This window comes from Coregonus clupeaformis, chromosome 16 (genome assembly GCF_020615455.1).
Source record: "Coregonus clupeaformis isolate EN_2021a chromosome 16, ASM2061545v1, whole genome shotgun sequence".
NCBI lineage: Eukaryota > Metazoa > Chordata > Actinopteri > Salmoniformes > Salmonidae > Coregonus > Coregonus clupeaformis.
The window spans coordinates 10937940-10962337 of record NC_059207.1 but is presented as its reverse complement, the minus strand read 5'-3'; the positions used below and the strand labels follow the sequence as shown (position 1 = coordinate 10962337).

Genomic DNA, 24398 nt, shown 5'->3' with positions numbered 1-24398 from the left:
TTCAATAGGGTTTTCAGTGCATTTATCTTAAGACATCCCTTTAAATATGGTGTACCTTTTAGATTTTGTCGACAAACCCAAGAGAATGGGTTCCAAATATTAGGGTTCAATGAAAGAAAGCCATCTAAATATATGAATATTCGTCTCCGTTTCAGAACCAATTGGTAGATTTAATAATACTCTGATCTTGCCAATTATTTAGGTTTAGAAAAGTATTTATAAATCATTAAAAAAAACAGGTTCGGAGCGCCTTTACGCACGAAATAAAGAAAACTGGTTTGATTCATTCAGAAAATTGACACATTCAGTTCTTCAACCCATGATAATGTTGGAAGATTAGTGTACATAGAATTATAATAGGGAGAATAGTGTACAATAGTAGGCTATACCCTCGTCTATTGCCTGCACTACCCATGGAACTGTGTGGCAAAGTATTTCGCCATTGCATAGGGTTCGAACTGTTACCGCTTGGTCTGCGCTCCGCTCCATAACGATTTAATTAGCCTAAGTGTCTTTTTATATATTATCAACTGTTACTAATGATCCTCAGCAACAACCACACGGCCGTGATGGCGTTTACAGAGGACGCAAATGAAGGTAAACGAAACAATGTCATTAAATGGAATGATAATGTAGACTATACCAACTGAAGGGAACTAACAGTAAATTGGCAGTTGAATATGTGTGGTTATTAGGCCTACTGACGGTCGATACTGATAGTGGCTAATATTTAACGACAGAAATAAGAAACAGTGAAAGTCGGGGTAGCCTGTAATTAAAACATTCGAGAGTGCCCATTCCTGCAAGTTAAAAGTACATACAATTTAAATTATGCATAATGGCACAGCATTTCATAAACTTTACTGTGGGAAAGTTGATATGTTGATATGCTTCAGTTTGCTGCCATATGACTGGTTTCACATTTGTCTCCAGTGCTTATAAGTTAAAATAGATCTAAAACAAGTGTAATTTATATTTACAATTCCCTTATCCAAACGGAGTACTCATTTACCTAGCTCTTATCAATAGCTCTTATCAAGCTGTAAATGATAGTGCATAGAGAATGGCGTTATTTCTATCGGAAAAAAATAAGTTAATGCTTTTTACACTTGGAACGGGTAGGTTCGCTCGACCTTATTCATGGTACCTTGCATGGAAAGGTGGTGAGACGCTTTGAAGCCACCGGTCGGCCATATTGGCAATCCCTAGAAGAAGCAGTCCTCCATAGGAATTAATGGAATTCTACAGTATTTCAATTAAATGTTTCAAGGACACAATTGTATGCATTTAAGTATTTTTTGTTGTTGTTGTGGGGTAAGATTATTATCAATGTTTTTATATATTTTTTTCATTTTCTATTTTTATGTTTAGCTCACATAATATAATTTAAAATTACGTCAAGGTGTCTGTAATAGAATAAACATAGCAAAAACTAAATGTAAATATTAATAAATGAATTTTTATACCTTCCAAAATATTTTTTACAACGTGGGGGAGTACAAAGATGGAGATGTAGTGGTTTCAAAACAGTGCCCCCAAAAAGTAATCTAGTGTATTTATAAATTATTTGCTCACATGCGTGTATAAAACGAATGGAATGAAATGTAATGCTGTGGCAAAGATGTTTTCCTCAACCTTTTCCTATGAGAACCATTGCAAGGAAAATAAACAAAATAATGTTTGTTGAAGTCATGAAGTTGTGTAAACACTGCTGGTCTTGGAGATAAGTATGGCGGATATGAACTCCTGGTTTGGGTTGGGAGGCCTTACAGCACGCTCACTTTACAGTAACACACGAAACCTTTACCAAGACAAAAATAAAACCATGTACATTTGGATATAACCATCATGTAGGTAATGGTATTCCTTATTAACTTTGGATTGTTTATAGCTACTTGTGTGACATTTCGTTTCTAGAAAACGACTACCAATATGTATGTCTTGTGTCTGGCCCACACTATTGGACTATTGAATGTGTTGGAGTGAAGTGTAAGTTCTAGGAACAACCAGCAGGGGCGCTGTTGCACGTTATGGAAGCTTTGGCTGTGTGTGAAGTGACTATAGGGTAGTGAGAACTTGTGTGGGACTGCTGCACCTCCCCTGATGTTCGGCCCTTGGTCGTCATATAGGCTATGGATAGTTGAGCCTAACTAAATTGATGTCAGACTACCTGATCTATGTTATCATATTTTTGTATGTTAATAAAATAAAATAAACATATCTGCTGAAGTTGGCTTAGTGGTCTCATCAAGAAGAAATACATTAATGATTCCCACAACTGTCATTGTAAATTTTAACAAAAGTTTATTAAACTCAAAAGAAGAACTAGACAAATGGTTACAATCATTCAGGACATTCATACAATATCTATAGACGATCGTGACCAACAAACTAGAAAGACAAAGGAGAAACTAGACATACAAATAGAGAATAAAACACATTCAGATTAGTAATATTGCACTTTGTTTCTAAAACATTTTAGATCCACTCTCCCATTTTTAGCATTTTGATTCCTCACTTCAATAAGTCAGGAATGTAGCTTTTAACACTGGACTACACCGAACAATGGACTATAGAATTGACCAACCTGAAACAGATTTAAGCTTATTCATTTTTCTTTTAGCTTGATACATATTCCCTAAGATAAAATCGAAGCAAAACAAACAAAACAAAATTGGGGAGACAGATTTTTATCTTAGAATAGCGGTCTATTCCACTTGTTAGCTAATTCGTTCTCAGTGGGGGAGGGAGGGTTGCTGATCCACAGCTGTTCCGTGAAGCTGAGTAGAACTTAACTCAATGGGGTTGTCTGACTGGATAACAAACTATCAATGCCCAAGTACATTATCTAGCCCAGTCATCAGTAAAGACATTATCTAGCCCAGTCATCAGTAAAGACATTATCTAGCCCAGTCATCAGTAAAGACATTATCTAGCCCAGTCATCAGTAAAGACATTATCTAGCCCAGTCATCAGTAAAGACATTCAGACAAGTGCACAATCAAAGAGGCTTGTCCAGGGATCGTACATTTTTTTTTAACACTTTCTTTTAAGGACTATTTTTTTCTTCCCTTTTTGTCCCTTTGAAAAACATAAAAGGACTAATCTTACATACAGACAACGGAAAGAGCAACAAGATTAAGGTTGTAAATTGTATAGACACTCGATAATGAAGCATCATAATTAGGTCAGTTCTGTGTCAAGGCCACTAAGATAAGATCACTTTAATTAAGTCTACTACTGTCAGCAGTATTCTTATATTTCCTAGCTGGATCTTAACAGAGCACACAAACATATATACAAACTTCTGTCAACTAATTCAAACTGTAAACTTTTCTTTTTTTTTTATCTCTCTAATTTTAGAAGATTATATAATGCATTAATGTCCAACATAACACTGCTTGACTACATTTCTCATCAGAAAATTATGTGGTTACCAGACTTTTTCCAGACCTCCCACCATCAATGCTATTTTTCTTTTTATTATCAAAAAGTGCCTCATGTTTAAGACGATGCCAATTCTCCACTCTAGCTGGTCTAGGTGTTGAATGAGTTTGAAAACCAATGTATTACTCATGTCAACCTACCACTACTTGTTCTGGACAGTTTGAGTGGAGCTTTAGCAATGTCCAATTCAGTGGAGGCTTATGGGAGGAGCTATAGGAGGAGGGTCTCATTGTATTGACTAGAATGGAATTAAAGGAACGGAGTCAAACATGTGGTTTCCATATTCCAGCTCCTCCCACCAGCCTCCACTGGTCCAATTATTCCCCAGCAGTTTGCCAGGCTGGGTTTGCGTCTGCCCCATTTTTAGAAGCAGATCATACCATGTACTCTTACTTTTTGTATATATAATTTTAGCATTTCAGTCTTCACTGGTCTGGAAAATGAAGTAGTTGGTGAATGAAGTCGGCAAGTGCAGCATGGACAAAAAGGGAATGTCGTTCGTCTTCGCAAGCTGCCTTGCTGCTCTGTGTATTTCTCTTCTCTCTTGTTTTGGTAATATACTATTTTAAAATACAAGAAATCCTCCTTTCACTATTTAAAACAGTGCAATTAAAAAAAAAAAAAAAAAATCTTTTTTTGGGGGGCAAGTGAGAAGACCACCTGAGACAGTGCTGTTTTTGCCCGTATGTAAGCCTGCCTCACTCTGTGCTGTGAGTAGAGGGACAGGGAGACACTGAGGGTGGCTATTCTAATATGTCCCACTCTTTCTGTCTCACACGCATACAAACACTCACAATACTCTGCATTTAATGCTCTACTTGAGTGGCAAGTGCTGGCCTGAGGCTCCTCTACTCTAGAACACAGCAGAACATAAACACAAAGCAACATATGATTGGATTGAAGGCATTCTAAGTTCGGAACTAAATCAAAAGACAGAATCTAGTAAAGGAAAAAGGAAGCCAACTGAGGAGACATCGAAAAATTGCTTTTGAATGGAGAGTGTGCTGCTGCTTTCAAGTCCAGTCTACATGTCATTAAGGAAATGTGATAAGGAAAAATAACATCTTAAAACAGCTTAAACAAGGTAGGTGTTTCTGTCCTTTTCAGTCTTGCTTTCCTCCATGTAGCTATGTTCTCTGCGTTGTTCGAAGTTGTGTGGATAAGGAGTCTAGGCAGTCTCTTTCGTCCAGCATGTTACTAGGCTGAAAAAAACTATTAGTGATTATTGATTCTTCTTCAAAACAGAACTACACAACTCAAGCAAAGAATAACATGTGCAAAAATCCCACATGAGACAGGAGGGTAGTCTCTCTGCTGTGGACACTTCAGACACTGCTGCTTATGTGGTTTTCTCTTCTTTCTGTTTCCTTCTTCTTTCTGCTCAGGTCTCAACAAGACAGTTCTGCTCTGTGTGAGAGCCATGTCTGTATGTTACAGAAGAAAGCAGGCGATTAAGAGCTACGGGCAGACAGTGCCCTGGCATGTCATCATTACTCCACCAAGGCTGTCTCCACTACAGGGGTTTATTTTCTTACAGGTCAGGTGTGTGTTTGTCCAGCCGTCCCCCAGCCAGGCAGGCAGGCTGCCAGGAAGTATTCCCCGTACTGACTTCCTGTGCCTCTCTCTGTGGAAGGGGCTTCGTTCACCCATGGTATGGTCCACGTTTGTTTCTTTGTTTGTTTTCTCTCGACATCGACGGCGGAGTGCTGTCGCTGAGGAAAAAACTAAAACAGAGCTGACTAGAAACGCCCGAAACGTCTCCGGGCGGGGCTCCGAGTTTCCTTCAGCGTGATGGACAGGTGTCAGACCTCCGCTCCCTTGTCCGGCTGGCTTGATCAGGATTGGGATCAACCTGGCGGAAGAGAAGGAGACACTGCTTTAATTACTGGAACGGCACCTCTCGGCTACCAGACTTGAATATGTTCACTAACTGCAGTGTGTAAAAGCATTAGTCTTAGTCGAGGGTGTACGTTTTGCTGATGCATACCTCAGAGTAGAGCGGAGGGGGCTGGAAGCGAAACTCTTGGATGTAGGCAAAGAGTGGTCCCTCCAACTCATCCCTGGCTGAGGTCACAACCAGGCTCTGTCTCTGCTCCTCTGTCACGATCTCGGCATAGCTCGGTGGGGCTTCAGGGCGCTCTGGCAGGGCCATGCCTAACCAGCTCATGGTCATACTGCATTGGCTGCTGACACTGGAGGTGCGGCTGCCAAAGGGGTGCAGCGGGATAGTGCCCATGACCAGTGGCAGGTTCAGAGACAGGTTCATGGCTCCGGGGATGTCTACGTACACCTGGAGAGGGTAAGCAGCACACCGCAGAGGGTTAGAACTGTAGGTCCACCTTCACTGAACAACACACCTGTGTATTCCACAGTGTTACACTCATACTGTATGGGAGTTAATCTCATGTGGGTGTTCCACTTATGCAAGGAAAAGCCTGAAGCAGTCTGACAGGGTATAGAGGTCATTAGCACCTCTAAGACAACTGTTGCCACAGATATTCTAGACTGATCCTCTTAACTGCGTATGGAGACCTGGTACAATGACAATGCCTTTGCCAAAGCTACCTAGATAATAGGCTAGGTCACAGTGGGAAACTTAAGAGAGCTTTCTAGGAATTCAAGAAATCTTTGGAAATGTGCCTAGTATCAATGTCACATGTGGCCCATAATAGTGTCTTGACTTTTTACATCACATCACTCCATATTTACATGTCCAGATTTACCTCAACGTGTCTGAAAATCGGTTGTCAATTGTCACCACCACATTGGAGATGAGAAATTGGAGCGAGAAGGTGAGAGGGAGAAAGAGGAAGATAGGGTCTGCCAAGGGCAGTAGCTGTACTCACCATGAGAGAATATTCCACTTGGATGATGCTGCAGTCCAAGATGGAGGGAGAGACCGGGGGGATCTTCAGCATTTTGCCACTCCACGTCTCCGTCTTGCCCGAGGACAGAGACTCCCCTCGGAGGTTTGCCACCAGCTGTTTGACCTCCTTCAGTTTTCCTTTGGCTTTGAAGGTCTGTGTTTGGTAAATGGCTGCCTTTGGCACGACCATGCGAGAGGAACAATTCTCGATCTCAGCAAAGATCTGAATCGACTCTCCTGCAAAGACAAGAAAGAAGGGGTTTAGTTAAATCGGTCCAAAGATCCTTCGATTGAGATGTCATCATCAAACATAATACGGCAGTCATCTATAGTCATACATCTACAAGAGTGACAGAGTCAGGGTGTTCTCCTCACCTGGGGTATATCCCTTCCTTTCGATTTTGGCACTTAAGGATATTGGACCTGAGGTGCAGAACCAGCAGCATAAAGTCTTGTCTTTCGTACCTGCCTGGGGTGACTGTGAAACAGACAGAGAAAACAATGGAATGTAAGAGCTTGAGAATCAGGCTCCCTTATTCCTCTCCTCAATTTTCCATCGGGGGGGGGTAGTCATGGCCCCCTGACAGAAAGCTGCACCTCTCTCAGTTAACATAATGACACACAGCACCTGAGGCCCGTCATTCAAAAACATGGAGAAAACCTGTTTTTCTTTCCATAAACCCGGAAGACATGTTTAGACAGCAGAGGTCGTCACCATACTAAGTGGCTGTCACAGACTATCACAGAACATTAAATATAAATTCCCCCTCAACTGTCATTTAACACCCATATATCACCAACAACACCAGTTTATTTGAACCATGTTCTGAATGTCTTGATTTCTCTCCTTTTACCAACTGATCAGAACATAATCTCTGTTAGGTATGGCCCAGCTGACGGGTTTTTCACAACCCATGTCCACTGTCGTCCTCTGTGCTATGGGTTTGGGATCCGCTAGTATAACAAAATGTGTAACTAGCACATTCTGCCACCACAATAACAGAAGCACTGGCAGCCACGACACCAAATCAGATTACAACCAATGAAAAGCAAGGTGCCTGAGTGATGGTATTTTTGCTAATTCTTTCTATATCTGGCCAACAATTGGGCAACATTTGTGGCTAAACATTTGTCATACTTCCACCTTTAAGTCTCTCTCTTGGCTGCCAATGGAAATAGATCTATGCTGCCAACTGAACCATGGAACCATTCAAAGACCCTAAACAGATTAGGGGCAACCAAGGAAGTTCCTATGGTCTACTACACATTTACAACGCACAAACATACAGACACTGTGTGTACTAACCAGTGCCCCCGCACATTGACTCGGTACCGGTACCCCCTGTATATAGCCTCGCTATTGTTATTTTACTGCTGCTCTTTAATTATTATATATATTTTTTGGTATTCTTTCTTAAAACTGCATTGTTGGTTAAGGTCTTGTAAGTAAGCATTTTATTCGGCGAATACAATTTGATTTGATTTGACTGTACAGGAGAAAGATCCGTGCGCTCACCAGCAGTAAGGGAGTGTTGATGTCGATGTGTTCGAAGACGGTGAATTCTTTCTTGGTCTTCATGGGCAGAAGCCATGGCCTGTGTAGCTCCGCCTTCACCCAGTAGCGCACGCTGCCGTGCTTCCCTTCGAACGAGGTAGCCAGAGGTCTGAGAGGGATGAGAGACAGGGGGGACAAAAACAGGTCATTTCGGGAGAACATAAAGCCAGCCTCTTCAACTAAGGAAAGACATAAGGATATTAAATAGAAAAACGTTTCCTTAATCAGTCTTTTGATAAGTTAAGTGGAGATACTCACGTCTGTGGAAGCTCAAGGCTGAACGCATACTCGTGTCTTCCTGAATGGATAGTGGTGAGTCCTTCTTCTGAGTTGTCCTCATCTGAAACAACAGAAGGACAATATTCCAACACATGTATACCACACCTGGGAAATATACAGTATGATGTCATCTAAGTATTACAACACAAATACAACACACAGATAACACACAAAATCACCACAGCAGAGAGCACAATAAAACTATTATTATTTGTATCATTATTGGACAACAGGAAGTACTGAATATGAATATGAAAATAATGAGAGAAAAATATTATAATGTGAAATTATCTCTGCAATTAAAGATGATCCTTCTAGAAACATATTTACCTAGCTAGCAAAAAACCTTTAAAGTCTTGAACAATAACACTGACACATTGTGTAAGTCAGTATTGAAAGGGAGAACATATATAATATATACAAACAATGTTAATATAAAAGCACATAAATGTGATGTAATCTTCCCCAATTATGAACTTTAAAATAGAGAATCTAATTCTTATTTCTCTGAAATGATGCATTTTTCCTTGTGTAGGCTAATAAGGAGAGAGGATTTTGGTGTTGTGTAATTAATTACGCATTATATGATAAGTACTAAAATATGTCTCGCTGTGTGCTATTTGAAAGTAACGCGCTATAGAGCAGGAGCTCCGTTTCCTCTAGCTCAGCACTCCTCCCAGCCTTAGCAGCAGCGGAGTCGTGGTAAACAACTGCCGAGCTGTCACTCAAAAGCAGACTGGAGCAGGAGAAGACCAGCCTAAACCGGAGCGAGCAGCTTCCCCAAGCTGGCTCTCTCATTACGCATTCACTGTGCGGCATTCAGTCAGTGGTTCACTATCAGGGACAACCCCCTCAAGATCTGAAGCGTGTAAATTACTGCAGCATGGACCAGGGATCGTAAGAGACAAGTGGAACAAACACCGCTAATGAAGAAGACGACAGACAAAGAAGCAATTCAATTAATTAAACCTTTATTAAGCGCCACTGATATCCATAAACTACATACATTATTTTAATAAACCCACAGAGGAAGGCATTGACAATTTCAAGAAACCGAATCAAACTATTCAACAATTGATATAAAAACATTAGCAACATATGCATACATTATTCCCCATACAGAGACAGATCAAATACATTATTTTCACCATCAAGAAACAAACCGTAGTCCCGTGTAGCTCAGTTGGTAGAGCATGGCGTTTGCAACGCCAGGGTTGTGGGTTCGATTCCCACGGGGGGCCAGTATGAAAAATAAATAAAATGTATGCACTCACTAACTGTAAGTCGCTCTGTATAAGAGCGTCTGCTAAATGACGTAAATGTAAACCCATTTCAAATGCATTTACAGCCGATAACAAGGAACAGGCAATGGGTGTAAAATACTTCAATGGGTGAAAAATAAAATACTTCATGGCATGCATTTCCACCCCACATTCAATTAAGCTACTTATGTTCTCCGACTGACGTTTCTATCCAATCAGCGGAAAGATCTACTACGTACATTAGCAACAGGCTAACAAACCTTTTCTAGTCCTTAGGACTACCGAGTTTCAGTGGTGTAAATTGAAAGTGAACAAAAACAGGCCTACATTTATCATCCGCAAATAGGCTAAAGTGTTGTGCATTCAGATAGGCTTAATCATTTTACAATTTCTAGTTTATAGCCAAGTGCAGGACTTATGCACCATTCATTTGATATCTGAATGTTGCTTATATTAGGCTATGTAGTAGCACTAAACACTAGACATGCCTACACATGAAGGCATCAAATAAATGGAACGAATGCTATTTTTCTTTTGACGCGACTTTGTAACTTTGTGCTGGCAGGTCGGATACAAAGTTGCAGGCTTCTCTGTCACTTTCTGCAAAAGCATTCCGTCATTGGAAGACACATGAGCACTTCAGCCAATCAACGGAGAGAAAGTACAGTCCCTAAAACCCCCACACATCCAGTTTCTGAACAGGATTGAACCGCTTTGAACAATGGGTGGAAACTTAAGAAAAGCTACAATGTTAAACCTGACAAGATCGCTCGATAAAAACTATTTTCTTTAGGTAAAACTACAAATATGTAAACGGAGACTGCTATGTACCTCAATGTACTGTTTTGATGAAACATTGTAATTTATATAATTGTTATAATAGGCTAAATTTAAGGAAGGGTAGAGACCACTATCATTCAGTCTGCAGCCCAGACATTGCTAACTTGATAGACTTTAGAATTAGCCTGTGCTTGAATAGGCCTACATGATTAATAAAGTATCATGATAAAATATATTCCCATATCTTAAATGATTTCATTAAAGAATATCCTACTGTAGTTGGCATGTCTCAAGGAGAATTTGACCTGCAAGACATGCATGTACCCATATTCATGTGTTGTAGGCAGTAATAAAAAGGTGTTGTGATTGTGATGCTGGTTCACAGACCGTCCCCAATCTTTCTCTGTTATGCATTCAATTGTGTTCATTGTCAGCCAGCCTGTAACATATCACGTTAGGTTGACAGAACAACAGCATCCTCTGTGAGGAACCTCAAGAGACCACAATGACTAGCCTACACAGAGCATCTTAGGAAAAAAGTGATTTATTTAGCTACAAACAAGGTTGTATTAGGCTATCTTACCTCTTTCATGTCCAATTAGGATGTCTCTATGGTTTAGATATTCCACTTCTTCTGTGTAATTTTGCGTATAGGCAGTGTTAGATCCAGCATTTCGGGATTCAGTCCAACGAACTTTTGCAAATCCCTTTGCTTGAATTTTAAGAGATTTCACACGGATTTCTCCAGTGACTTCGATGATAACCCTACCTGAGACGGAGTCCCCGCTTGCGAAAACGGGGACATTGCTGTCATTGAGACAGTCGTAGCTTACGGTGAAGCTCTTCACCTTTCCTAGCACCATGGTGGAAAAATATGTACCTACAAATAAAAATCAATGAAAAATAATCTCATAAGAAAAAATGCAGTATTCAAACACTGATCAATATCTTTGCCCTGCAAAAGCAGTGGGCATGATCAGTGCTTTCTTTGACAACAGTTCATTGAGATGTGAAGGCTAATAACAGCAGTGGATGCTGTTATCGTCCGCCCGTCAGCCCTTCCGCGCGTTGGTCTCTAGTCAAAGACAAGGAACTTTCGTCGCTCAGCTCACTTTAAGCGAGGATTTTGTGAAAAACAACCTATAGAGCATGCGCAGAACTTTATCTGCCCTCTCCTTCCGCCTAATGGAACAAGGGAGAGAGCAGAGGCAGTGAGCCAAATAACAAGTTTGGTTAAACAGCTGATAGTATTGTACGAGCATGCGAGCATCCAGTGTAAATCATTCGAGTTTAATGTTCACCCTACACATTTTTTGAATAGGTTGATTAAATAACCTTTTACCAAACAAACCTGTCACTATGTTGGTAGGCCTATAATAAAATACTAAAATACTGGCATAGGCTACTCCCTCATATAGGATAATGAATTTAAAATGCGGAGTGTGTGTACATGACAAACCTATTATTTATTAATACATCTTAAACATGACATGACCTAGGCTACAGCACAGCTTAGTAACATCATACGCTATTATGTAGGAACTACACCAGTGCAGAACTAAACCTATGAATAGGCCTAAACCTGTCGCTGGTGGACCCGACAGCGTTTAAAATGGAACAATATGATCACAATAAAATCGAAATAATAGCTACACAAAGAGGGGCTTGGTTTGAGTCAAACGATGATCTGGTGGCATTGCAGACTTTGACGCACCGGACGCCATCTCGTGGCTATCTTCGATATTGTTGTCAATGGGTGCAAGCTCGCAGACATGACATGACACCTGTTGCATGTTGACTACACATACCAATTTCAAGGAAGAGGTCGAGGTGGCACAATGCATATTTAGAAAATTCCTAACTAATAAATAACATAAGCACGGATAATTAAAGTTCAATTCTAAATAATATAGGCGCCGACCATGATCATACTGCCACGAAACATTGTATGATTAAACTTCTTGTGAATACTGAAAACGAGTGGTCCTGACCTGAACTGAACGCTGTATAAATAAGCGGATCGTCAATCGCGATACAATGTATGATGATGATCATCATGAATGATAGAATGTTGCTGTCATGAATACACTGTCGCGGAAAAGTAGACCTATGTCTCCCTCTACTGATTAAGGGAAGCCAACACATTACTGCTTGGGCCCGCTGCTTGCAGAACACTTTTTGGGCAACTGGGCCACCATATCTACTTTACCGACTGGAAGTGGTGAACGTGTGGTTAACTACTCGAACAGGTGAAAGTATGTTTTAAATTACATGTTTTCTTATTTTCCCTCAAACATACACTGTACAATATTTTAATGATCTGATTTCCAAATTATAAAAGCATTTGAGTTTGTCATATATACGAGTAATGATAGCCTATACGAGCTACTTAGCTAGCTATATCATTGATATGGATACAATGTAGATAATATGCTAGCCAGCTAAAACTGTTACGACTGGGCTAGCTAGGCAACGAAATTCGATGTTTTATTTAAACCAAGCTAATCGGACGGACACTGTTTCTTTCGGTAGTTAGATAACTAGCTATCTAGCAAGATCTCCAATTACCTAATGCCCACTCCCCTCTGCGCCGTGTTGTAGTAACGTTAAACGTTGAAACGGTGTTAACCAACTAGCTAGTTAGCTATAGGCAGACATATTACTCGCACAACGTTGAAACGCAGTTGGTTAGCTAACTACCTAGTTAGCTAACTAAACTGAAGAGAAGTGCCAGTGCGGGACAGGTGAGCCAGCCAGCAAGCTGCCCTTATAAGTGGCATGGGACATGATATGTCATGTAAGTTAACGTTAGCTACTAGCAATAAACTAATCTGCATCGAGCTAGCTAGCCAGTCACTGGAGCCAGACACAAGTGTTTACTACTTTGTTTACTCACCATAAAGTAGGCTAATACTAGCTACAGATTGTACGCCAGATAATGTAATATAACCAAATATTTTTGGTGTCCATTACTGGGCGTTACAGGAAAGCCACATACAAACCGCCGCCATAGATTTGACAACTAATAGCCTTTTCTTGGCGACAGTGGTGGAAAAAGTACCCAATTGTCATATTTAGTAAAAGTAAAGATATCTTAAAAGAAATTGACTCAAGTGAAAGTCACCAAGTAAAATACTACTTGAGTAAAAGTCAAAGTATTTGGTTTGAAATATACTTAAGTAGAAAAAGTAAATGTAATTGCTAAAATAAATAAACTATTTCAAATTCCTTATATTAAGCAAACCAGACGGCACCATTTTGTTGTTACAACTGGAAACAGACATTTCAAAGATACTTTTTTGACTGAATCGAAAACGAGGAAAAAAACGCCAAGAACAGGTTAGTTGAACAATCTATGGGGTTTGAATGGGGCTTTCCTGTAACTCCCAGTAATGGACACCCAAATCCCAGGTTATATCACATTATCTGGCTTACAATTTGTAGCTACATCATACTTGGCTACACAGCAAAATCTTTTCATTAAAGATCAGAAATAGGCAGGCTAGCTTATTGTAGAACCAGGCATTCACATTTGTCTGTTTTCCTATGACTTTCTTTTGGTTTATTGCTAGAGTTGCACAGGATAAGTTTAGATTTGAATGGTTTTGTCACTAAGCATGTGCCTAATTTGATGTGCATGTTTTCTTCTTGTGTGTATCTTATTGGGTTTAGGTTGTGCACAAATCAGCAGATGGCGTCAGCAATGATCTCCGTCCACACCACAGCCTCTCGCTTTGCCCTGCTCCAGGTCGACTCTGATTCGGACTCCGATTCCGAATCAGGAAGGACCAAAGGCGTCCGGGACTCTGGAAAGACTCGGCCCGGGAAGACAACTGGGGGGAAATCCACCGCAAGCAACGACAAGAAGAAGGAGAAGAGGAAGAAGAAGAAAGAGCAGCAACAGAGCGAGGCCAATGAGGTGACTGGCAGAGGCATTTCAACTCCCTGTTCAACACCAATTTCTGGTGTTTCCAATGTCGGTTCTCAAAGGTTTCACTTTCACTAATTTACCTGAGCTTGAGGACTGATAATCACTCGTGTCTCCTGTCCCCAGTTAAGAAATCTTGCCTTTAAGAAGCTCCCTCAGAAGTCCTCTGCCCCGCCCCCCTCCCTGTCTCTGCAGGGTGTGGCCAATGAGCTGCTCCATCCCGCGGCAGGGGACCAAGCCATGCCCCCGGAAGGCTGGCAGCAATGGAAGCAAAGGGACAACCAGGTAGAACCCGACAGACACCCCTTCACTAAGAGCAGAGCCCTGTCCAGAAACAACCTATCCCTACCCCCCCAGACACTTGTTGAGATCTGAGATAATTGAATAGTTGTTAGAAATATGGTCCTACTACTATATTACTAATACATTTTAGATTTGATTCATTTGAGCAATTAGGGTTAAGTGCCTTGCCCAAGGGCACATTGGTATATTTTTCACCTGGTCTGCTCGGGGAATAGAACCGGCCCAACACACTTAGCCGCTAGGCTACATATACTCTAAAAAAATCTCATCTATATTGATTGCTTAGTCCTTAAGGGATAGGGGTTGTTTCTGAACAGGGCCCATGATAACACCTGACATGGTCATGAATGGGCATGAGTATTGCTCATGGGTGTTCCCCTTTCCTGACATTCACCATCTGATCCCATCCTTTATCTTTGTTTTTGCCAAATGCAGTTAACGAGTGAGCTTTATGAGGCCGACCTGGAGAAGGCACTGATGATGAGTAAACTGGAGTTTGAGAAGCACAAACAGGTACCACACTGCCCCGTCGCAGCATGCTGTTAGTAAACATCTAGCATTGACAAAAATCACGGAGAGCGGGAGATATATCTACACATGTATGGCTCTGCCAAAACATTGTTTATTTTGTTCATGAGGAAATGAATGTTCCATTGAAGCAGATGCTGTTCTTTTAAATTGCCTCCTGTCAGGATGATGACGGCACAGACATTCCCTCTCCCAAGTCCCGAGGAGCAGGAGGAGGGAAGAAAGACAAGAAGAAGAATCAACAGGGAAAAGACAAGAAGATGACGGTCTCTCTGAAGGACTTCCAGGCGGAGGGGGGTGAGACTACCAGTGGCAAACAGAGCTACCCTTATGTTAACATCGAACACTGCCCAACTTCATCAATACAGTGCCATCATAGCAGTAGCACGACTTGTTCAGCAATCCACTTCGAGCAGGTGCTGCGTAGATATGCTATAAATGCCTCACTGTCCCCACTTATCTTATTGTTCTGGTTTTTTTTATGAAGCGTTCATGGGTTGTATGTTTAGTCACAATATTGTTTTGAAAGTTTGTTTTGAACTGATTCCCGACTGAGCCTTCTACTCAATGCATCGTCAGTGAGTGCTAATTAAGATTTCCTCAAAAGTCCATTACAGTGGCTTGGAAATACAATGACATTCAAAAGGACGCAAATAATTAGTAGGAAAACATTTTGTCATAATTTTGATGTCACCAGATTGACTTTAGATGTATAACTTTAGCTAGCTTAGACCCGAGTGGCGCAGTGGTCTAAGGCACTGCATCGCAGTGCTAGCTGTGCCACTAGAGATCCTGGTTCGAATCCAGGCTCTGTTGTAGCCAGCCGCGACCAGGAGACCCATGGGGTGCACAATTGGCCCAGCGTCGTCCAGGGTAGGGGAGGGAATGGCCGGCAGGGATGTAGCTCAGTTGGTAGAGCATAGCGTTTGCAACGGCAGGGTTGTGGGTTCAATTCCCACGGGCTTAGTCCTTAAGGGAATGGGGAAAAAATAAAATAATAATGTATGCACTCACTAACTGTAAGTCGCTCTGGATAAGAGCGTCTGCTAAATGACTAAAATGTAAATGTAGCTAAGATTGAGGGGAGGCCACCGGATTTTAGCTAGCTAACATTAGCATTGCTAGCTATTTTTGACAAACTTTGCTAGCTAATGACAACATTGCCATCAGTCTAAAGTAAATTTGACGACATGATAATGCTGGCAAAGTTGTTTCCTACAAAATATTTCACAACTTTAGCAATGTCATCGTATTTCCAGGGACTATTGTGTAATTTAGACGAAACAGTAGTTAGCCTCCGTCCAGAATTACTGGGTTTATCACCACTTTAGGGCACCACTACGGCGCGGCCTTGAGAACGTTCATAACAATGGCATGATGCGACCGAGTGACGGAGGTGCAACCTATGAATGCTTGACATGTTGTGTTCTACTTTAAAAACATGATTCTCCTTTCCAGATCAGAGTAAGAAGCTGGAAAAAGAGGTGAGGGAAAACGTTGTTGTACTTTGTGTTGGGCTTACAGTGCTTCGGGCCATGGTTTAAACCCTGTCATGTGAGGATGAATGTGATGGAAAGGTGGTGATATTACGCAAATTGTGTAGGTTGTGTGTGTGATGTCATAATTCAAATTCTGAATCCATTGATGACATCACTCTCTAGGAGCAGAAACCGCCCGCACCTCCAGAAGACAAGTTCTTCAACAAGCTTGAGGATGACGTTAGCAAAATCGTACAGCAGGAAAAAAGACGTGAGCAGTTTTCTAACAGCACTGGCCTTGAGGTCACGACTTCAACAGAGCATGAACCGGTGAGGCCGACTGCAAATCTGTTTAGTGTAAAAATCATTTTCGCAAAACAACCTTTGAGTGACTGCTGGTAAGACCGTGGAGGTCAGTGTAACTTATCTCTCAGAGCCTAACTGTGACTTCCATCACACCACTCAGGACCCTCGAACTGAGCAGTTAAAGGACGACCTGGAGAAGAAAGACCAAGAAATCGACAAGTTAAAGAAAGTCATTTCACAATGGGAGGTGAGTCATTGTAGGGATACTGGTACTAGGCTTTAATGGAGCACGCCTAAAATCAAATCAAATGTATTTGTCACATGCGCCGAATACAACAGGTGTAGACCTTACAGTGAAACACTTACTTACAAGCCCTTAACCAACAATGCAGTTTTAAGAAAAATAAGTGTTAAGTAAAAAATAGATAAGTAAAAAATAACAAATAATGAAAGAGCAGCAGTAAAATAACAGTAGCGAGGCTATATACAGGGGGTACCGGTACAGAGTCAATGTGCGGGGGGGGCCACAGGTTAGTCAAGGTAATTGAGGTAATATGTACATGTATGTAGAGTTAAAGTGACTATGCATAGATAATAAACAGAGTAGCATCAGCGTAAAAGAGGGGGTGGGGGGGTGGGGTAACAAGGCAAATAGTCCGGGTAGCCATTTGATTAGCTGAGTCTTGTGGCTTGGGGGTAGAAGCTGTTAAGAAGCCTAGACTTAGACTTGGTGCTCCGGTACCACTTGCCGTGCGATAGCAGAGGGAACAGTCCATGACTAGGGTGGCTGGAGTCTTTGACAATTTTTAGGGCTTTCCTCTGACACCGCCTGGTATAGAGGTCCTGGATGGCAGGAAGCTTGGCCCCAGTGATGTACTGGGCCGTACGCACTAGCCTCTGTAGTGCTTTGCGGTCATGGGCCAAGCAGTTGCCATACCAGGCAGTGATGCAACCAGTCAGGATGCTCTCGATGGTGCAGCTGTATAACTTTTTGAGGATCTGAGGACCCATGCCAAATCTTGAGTCTCCTGAGGGGGAATAGGCTTTGTCGTGGCCTCTTCACGACTGTCTTGGTGTGTTTGGACCATGATAGTTTGTTGGTGATGTGGACACCAAGGAACTTGAAGCTCTCAACCTGCTCCACTACAGCCCCGTCGATGAGAATGGGGGCATGCTCGGTCCTCTTCTTTTTCCTGTAGTCCACAGTCATCTCCTTTGTCTTGATCACGTTGAGGGAGAGGTTGTTATCCTGGCACCACACGGCCAGGTTTCTGACCTCCCTATAGGCTGTGTCACTGTTGTGTCGTCGGCAAACTTAATGATGGTGTTGGAGTCGTGCCTGGCCATGCAGTCATGGGTGAACAGGGAGTACAGGAGGGGACTGAGCACGCACCCCTGAGGGGCCTTCGTGTTGAGGGTCAGCGTGGCAGATGTATTGTTACCTACCCTTACCACCTGCGTGCGATCCGTCAGGAAGTCCAGGATACAGTTGCAGAGGGAGGTGTTTAGTCCCAGGGTCCTTAGCTTAGTGATGAGCTTTGAGGGCACTATGGTGTTGAACGCTGAGCTGTAGTCAATGAATAAATCAAATCAAATCAAATTTTATTGGTCACATGCGCCGAATACAACAGGTGCAGACATCACCGTGAAATGCTTACTTACAGCCCTTAACCAACAGTGCATTTATTTTTAACAAAAAAAGTAAAAATAAAACAACAACAAAAAAGTGTTGAGAAAAAAAAGAGCAGAAGTAAAATAAAATAACAGTAGGGAGGCTATATATACAGGGGGGGTACCGGTGCAGAGTCAATGTGCGGGGGCACCGGCTAGTTGAGGTAGTTGAAGTAATATGTACATGTGGGTAGAGTTAAAGTGACTATGCATAAATAATTAACAGAGTAGCAGCAGCGTAAAAAGGATGGGGTGGGGGGGCAGTGCAAATAGTCCGGGTAGCCATGATTAGCTGTTCAGGAGTCTTATTGCTTGGGGGTAGAAGCTGTTGAGAAGTCTTTTGGACCTAGACTTGGCACTCCGGTACCGCTTGCCGTGCGGTAGCAGAGAGAACAGTCTATGACTAGGGTGGCTGGAGTCTTTGACAATTTTGAGGGCCTTCCTCTGACACCGCCTGGAATAGCATTCTCACGGAGGTGTTCCTTTTGTCCAGGTGGGAAAGGGCAGTGTGGAGTGCAATAGAGATTGCATCATCTGTGGGTGTGTTGGGGCGGTATGCAAATTTAAATGTGGGTCTAGGGTTTCTGGGATAATGGTGTTGATGTGAGCCATGACCAGCCTTTCAAAGCACTTCATGGCTACAGACGTGAGTGCTACGGGTCAGTAGTCATTTAGGCAGGTTATGTTAGTGTTCTTGGGCACAGGGAACTATGGTGGTCTGCTTGAAACATGTTGGTATTACAGACTCAGTCAGGGACAGGTTGAAAATGTCAGTGAAGACACTTGCCAGTTGGTCAGCGCATGTTCGGAGTACACGTCCTGGTAATCCATCTGGCCTTGTGAATGTTGACCTGTTTAAAGGACTTACTCACATCGGCTACGGAGAGCGTGATCACACAGTCATCCGGAACAGCTGATGCTCTCATGCATGCTTCAGTGTTGCTTGCCTCGAAGCGAGCATAGAAGTAATTTAGCTTGTCTGGTAGGCTCGTGTCACTGGGCAGCTCGCAGCTGTGCTTCCCTTTGTAGTCTGTAATAGTTTGCAAGCCCTGCCACATCCGACAAGCGTCGGAGCCGGTGTAGTACGATTCATTCTTAGTCCTGTATTGACTCTTTGCCTGTTTGATGGTTCATCAGAGGGCATAGCGGGATTTCTTATAAGCGTCCAGGTTAGAGTCCCGTTCCTTGAAAGCGGAAGCTCTACCCTTCAGCTCAGTGCGGATGTTGCCTGCAATCCATGGCTTCTGGTTGGGGTATGTACGTACGTCACTGTGGGGACGAAGTCATCGATGCACTTATTGATGAAGCCAGTGACTGATGTGGTGTACACCTCAATGCCATCGGAAGAATCCCGAAACATATTCCAGTCTGTGCTAGCAAAACAGTCCTGTAAAAGACAAAGGACAGAATACTGCCATCAGGCATTTACAGTTGGTGTCAATTTACATGTGTGTGAATCTATATGTGGGTGTGTGTGTGTGAATCTACAGTTGAAGTTGGAAGTTTACACCTTAGCCAAATACATTTAAATTCACAATTCCTGAAATTGAATCCTTGTAAAAATTCCCTGTTTTAGGTCAGTTAGGATCACCACTTTATGAAATGTCAGAATAATTGTAGAGATTTATTTCAGCTTTTATTTCTTTCATCACATTCCCAGTGGGTCAGAAGTCTACATACACTCAATTAGTATTTGGTAGCACTGCCTTTAAATTGTTTAACATGGGTCAAACGCTTCGGGTAGCCTTCCACAAGCTTCCCACCATAAGTTGGGGGAATTTTGGCCTATTCCTCCTGACAGAGCTGGTGTAACTGAGTCAGGTTTGTAGGCCTCCATGCTCGCACACGCTTTTTCAGTTCTGCCCACTAATTTTCTATAGGATTGAGGTCAGGGCTTTGTGATGGCACTCCAATACTTTGACTTTGTTGTCCTTAAGCCATTTTGCCACAACTTTGGAAGTATGCTTGGGGTCATTGTCCATTTGGAAGAACCATTTGCGACCAAGCTTTAACTTCCTGACTGATGTCTTGAGATGTTGCTTCAATATATCCACATAATTTCCTTCCTCATGATGCCATCTATTTTGTGAAGTGCACCAGTCCCTCCTGCAGCAAAGCACCCCCACAGCATGATGCTGCCACCCCAGTGCTTCACGGTTGGGATGGTGTTCTTCGGCTTGCAAGCTACCCCCTTTTTCCTCCAAACATAACGATGGTCATTATGGCCAAACTGTTCTATTTTTGTTTCATCAGACCAGAGGACATTTCTCCAAAAAGGCTTTTTTATGGCAGTTTTGGAGCAGTGGCTTCTTCCTTGCTGAGCGGCCTTTCAGGTTATGTCGTTATAGGACTTGTTTTACTGTGTATATAGATACTTTTGTACCTGTTTCCTCCAGCATCTTCACAAGGTCCTTTGCTGTTCTGGGATTGAGTTGCACTTTTCGCACCAAAGTACGTTCATCTCTAGGATACAGAACGTGTCTCCTTCCTGAGTGGTTTGAGGGCTGCGTGGTCCCATGGTGTTTAAACTTGCGTACTATTGTTTGTAAAGATGAACGTGGTACCTTCAGGCGTTTGGAAATTGCTCCCAAGGATGAACCAGATTTGTGGAGGTCTATAATTCTTTTCTGAGGTCTTGGCTGATTTCTTTTGATTTTCCCATGATGTCAAGCAAAGAGGCACTGAGTTTGAAGGTAGGCCTTGAAATACCTTCACAGGTACACCTCCAATTGACTCAAATGATGTCAATTGGCCTATCAGAAGCTTCTAAAGCATGACATAATTTTCTGGAATTTTCCAAGCTGTTTAAAGGCACAGTCAACTTAGTGTATGTAAACTTCTGACCCACTGGAATTGTGATACATTGAATTATAAGTGAAATAATCTGTAAACAATTGTTGTAAAAATTACTTGTCATGCGCAAAGTAGATGTCCTAACCGACTTGCCAAAACTTTAGTTTGTTAACAAGACATTTGTGGAGTGGTTGAAAAATTAGTTTTAATGACTCCAACCTAAGTGTATGTAAACTTCCGACTTCAACTGTGTATTTGTGTGTAAATGTATATTTGTGTGTAAATGTATATTTGTGTGTAAATCTATGTGGGTATGAATCTATATGGTCCGCATGGGCTCCGTTCCTGATCTCAATCCTCAGGTGAAATACAAAGAAGTGAAAGCCAGAAACTCCCAGCTCCTGAAGATGCTGCAGCAGGGAGAGAGTGAGTACAGCTACTGCACTCCTAATGCAACCTGCCTATACTGTAATCCATTACTGGTGCATTAAGTAGGCCTACATGTAATTCATTCACTTATTCTCTCACTTTCTCCACAGTGAAAGATAAAGCAGAGATCCTACTGCAGGTGGAAGAGCTTCTAAATATCAAAGAGGAGCTGTCTTCACAGGTGTGTGTTTGTGTGTCAAACCTTTCAACTTGCCATGCAAAGCTGACTTCCTGGTTGAATGACCTTTGTTTCCCTCTCCAGGTGACATCACTACATGCCTCACTGGAACAAGAGAAGTCGAAAGTGAAAGGTTTACAAACAGATCAGCCAAAACACCATCCGGTAGGACGGCGCACACATACTCATCACACTTGCAAGTGGCCCTTAATACAACACACATTTAGTTTAAAGCCGCAATATGTATGGGGCGGCAGGTAGCTTAGTGGTTAAGAGCGTTGTGCCAGTAACCGAAAGGTGGCTGGTTCTAATCCCAGAGCCAACTAGGTGAAAAATCTGTCGACGTGCCCTTGAGCAAGGCACTTAACCCTAATTGCTCCTGTAAGTCGCTCTGGATAAGAGCGTCTGCTAAATGACTAAAATGTAAATTTAATGTAGCTTTTGGGCAACCTGACCAAATTCACATAGAAATGTGTGTTATAGATCTGTCGTGGAAATGACAGAAATTGGTTATTAGAAAAGCACAAACATAACATTTTCCATCACATGTCATTCTCATTGAAAGCAAGTCTAAGAAGCGGTACATCTGTTCTATGTGCGCTATTTCTATGCTTCCCGTTCTTAAGTTTTGTACACCAGCTTCAAACAGCTGGAAATACAATATTTTTGGTTATGGAAAATATATTACACAGCGGTTTAGATGGTACAATGATTCTCTACACTATACTTGCTTGTTTTGTCACAAACTGAAATTAGGCAAACTATTAGAATTTTAGCAACCAGGAAATGGTGGAGCGATTTCTACATAGTGCCTCTTTAACTGTCCCTGTCTGATTTAAAATCAGCAGCTCTCGCCTGGTTCCGAGAGAGGAGTTAGAGCTGCAGTGTAGAATGACCCGTGTTTGTTTGTTTTATTGTTCAACCTGTGTAAAGCCATGTGTCAAGTGTGTGTGTGTGTGTGTGCATGCATGTGTGTGCTCCCCTCTTAGATCAGCCAGGAAGTCACCCCTAGGAAGATTACCAAGGTAACAGTGCAGCTGCAGTAGTCCTCACTCTCCAGAACAGGACACTACTAGACTGACACAAAACTGAACCGTTTACTCAGTCCAACTCATTACTATAAGTCTCTATGCTAACTAGTGTAGTTCAGTTGAAGGATGTTAGTTTGGTTACAACTTACAAGCCGGTCTTGTCATATCATGAAATGTTTAATCTCTTGAGCTGTCTTAAGCCGTTGTAGACGGTCAAGCCCCTGACAAGCTAACCAACAAACTACCGATGTAAGACACTCTGTACTGACTCCATACTTCCTGATCTCCTCTGATTGGCAGGGAAACAGGAAGGGGAAAAAGGGTCCAGAGTCCGATCTATGAAGACCGCAGAGGAAAGAACATTGACTGCAAAAACAAACTAAGCCACTCCTATTCTTCAGGGTCTCCTTGTTTGTACTGTTATTCTCTACTGGTTTCATGCGTTATGCATGCCTTGTATTACCACACATCAACTCCTGGATGTGTTGAACTGCAGAAGTCATGAAAAGGCTTTTAATAAAGGCTCTGATAAAGATACGTTTTAAGTTGACTGACATCATCGCAGCTCCTCTTTTTGTTCTGGTATGGAGCTCAAGCGGCTGTCTGCTCCTCCCTTTTTCTGGTATGATGCCAAATGGCAGGTGTGAAATGTATGTTTTTTTCCCTTTCACTGCAAGGTAAATAAACTACTTTTCCTGTGTAAAGTCATGTCTCATTGTGGTATTATTACTTCTATGTGCTAATGGTAGGCTACAACACAAGATGCTATATTTCTCCTGTTTTTGATGCTAATGAGAGTTAGCATATTTTAGTGTAGCCTCATCTTCACTCATCATGATTAATTCATGACAAATTACACTATATATACAAAAGTATGTGGACACACCTTCAAATTAGTGGATTTGGCTAATTCAGCAACGCTGACTGGTGTATAAAATCGAGCACATAACCATGCAATCTCCATAGACAAACACTGGCAGTAGAATGGCCTTACTGAAGAGCTCAGGGACTTACAACGTGGCACTGTCATTGGATGCCAACTTTCCAACAAGTCAGTTCGTAAAATTTCTGCCCTGCTAGAGCTGCCCCGGTCAACTGTAAGTGTTGTTATTGTGAAGTGGAAATGTCTAGGAGCAACAACGGCTCAGTTGTGAAGTGGTAGGCCACATAAGCTCACAACTGGATTGCCGAGTGCTTTAGCACGTAAAAATCGTGTCCTCTGTTGCAACACTCACTACCACATTCCAAACTGCCTCTGGAAGCAACATCAGCACAAGAACTTTGTCGGGAGCTTCATGAAATGGCTTTCCATGGCCGAGCAGCCGCACACAAGCCTAAGATCACCATGAGCAATGCCAAGCTCGGCTGGAGTGGTGTAAAGCTCGCCGCCATTTGACTCTGGAGCAGTGGAAATGCGTTTTCTGAAGTGATGAATCACTCTTCACCATCTGGCAAGTCCGATGGACAAATCTGGGTTTGGCGGATGCCAGGAGAACGCTACCTGCCCCAATGCATAGTGACAACTGTAAAGTTTGGTGGAGGAGGAATAATAGTCTGGGGCTGT

General features: G+C 42.2%; 2 protein-coding genes across 5 annotated transcripts; one reads left to right on the top strand and one right to left on the bottom strand.

Annotated features, from left to right (window-relative positions):
* Positions 1-2287: 2287 nt before the first annotated feature.
* Positions 2288-11267, bottom strand: LOC121584424 (arrestin domain-containing protein 3). Its single transcript, XM_041900301.2, has 7 exons — positions 10773-11267; positions 8127-8208; positions 7830-7977; positions 6689-6791; positions 6294-6550; positions 5435-5737; positions 2288-5299 (listed from the first exon to the last, which is right to left on the bottom strand). The coding sequence occupies exons 1-7, from the start codon at positions 11050-11052 to the stop codon at positions 5231-5233; spliced, it is 1242 nt and encodes a 413-aa protein (XP_041756235.1). The 5' UTR covers positions 11053-11267; the 3' UTR covers positions 2288-5230.
* Positions 11268-12345: 1078 nt separating this feature from the next.
* On the top strand, positions 12346-23538 carry LOC121584423 (G kinase-anchoring protein 1). 4 transcript variants are annotated; one of them, XM_041900298.2, is made up of 13 exons: positions 12346-12438; positions 13862-14108; positions 14244-14402; positions 14856-14933; positions 15113-15245; positions 16407-16432; positions 16610-16756; positions 16893-16979; positions 21559-21622; positions 21736-21806; positions 21888-21968; positions 22793-22828; positions 23135-23538. In XM_041900298.2, the coding sequence occupies exons 2-13, from the start codon at positions 13881-13883 to the stop codon at positions 23174-23176; spliced, it is 1152 nt and encodes a 383-aa protein (XP_041756232.1). In that variant the 5' UTR covers positions 12346-12438; positions 13862-13880; the 3' UTR covers positions 23177-23538. The 4 variants fall into 4 exon arrangements, with proteins under 4 accessions (XP_041756232.1, XP_041756231.1, XP_041756230.1 ...); XM_041900297.2 differs by having other exon boundaries at positions 12347-12444; XM_041900296.2 differs by lacking the exon at positions 12346-12438 and adding an exon at positions 12823-12986.
* Positions 23539-24398: the final 860 nt, after the last annotated feature.

Bases quoted from the DNA above. Each gene is read 5' to 3' on its own strand.
- LOC121584424 (XM_041900301.2), bottom strand. From the start codon at position 11,052: ATGGTGCTAGGAAAGGTGAAGAGCTTCACCGTAAGCTACGACTGTCTC. The intron at 6,551-6,688 runs GTGAGGAGAACA...TTGTCTTTGCAG, and splicing joins AAGGAAGGGATATACCCCAG to GAGAGTCGATTCAGATCTTT. The intron at 5,300-5,434 runs GTATGCATCAGC...CTCTTCCGCCAG, and splicing joins CCCCTCCGCTCTACTCTGAG to GTTGATCCCAATCCTGATCA.
- LOC121584423 (XM_041900296.2), top strand. The intron at 14,403-14,855 runs GTAGAACCCGAC...TGCCAAATGCAG, and splicing joins GGAAGCAAAGGGACAACCAG to TTAACGAGTGAGCTTTATGA. The intron at 14,934-15,112 runs GTACCACACTGC...GCCTCCTGTCAG, and splicing joins AGTTTGAGAAGCACAAACAG to GATGATGACGGCACAGACAT.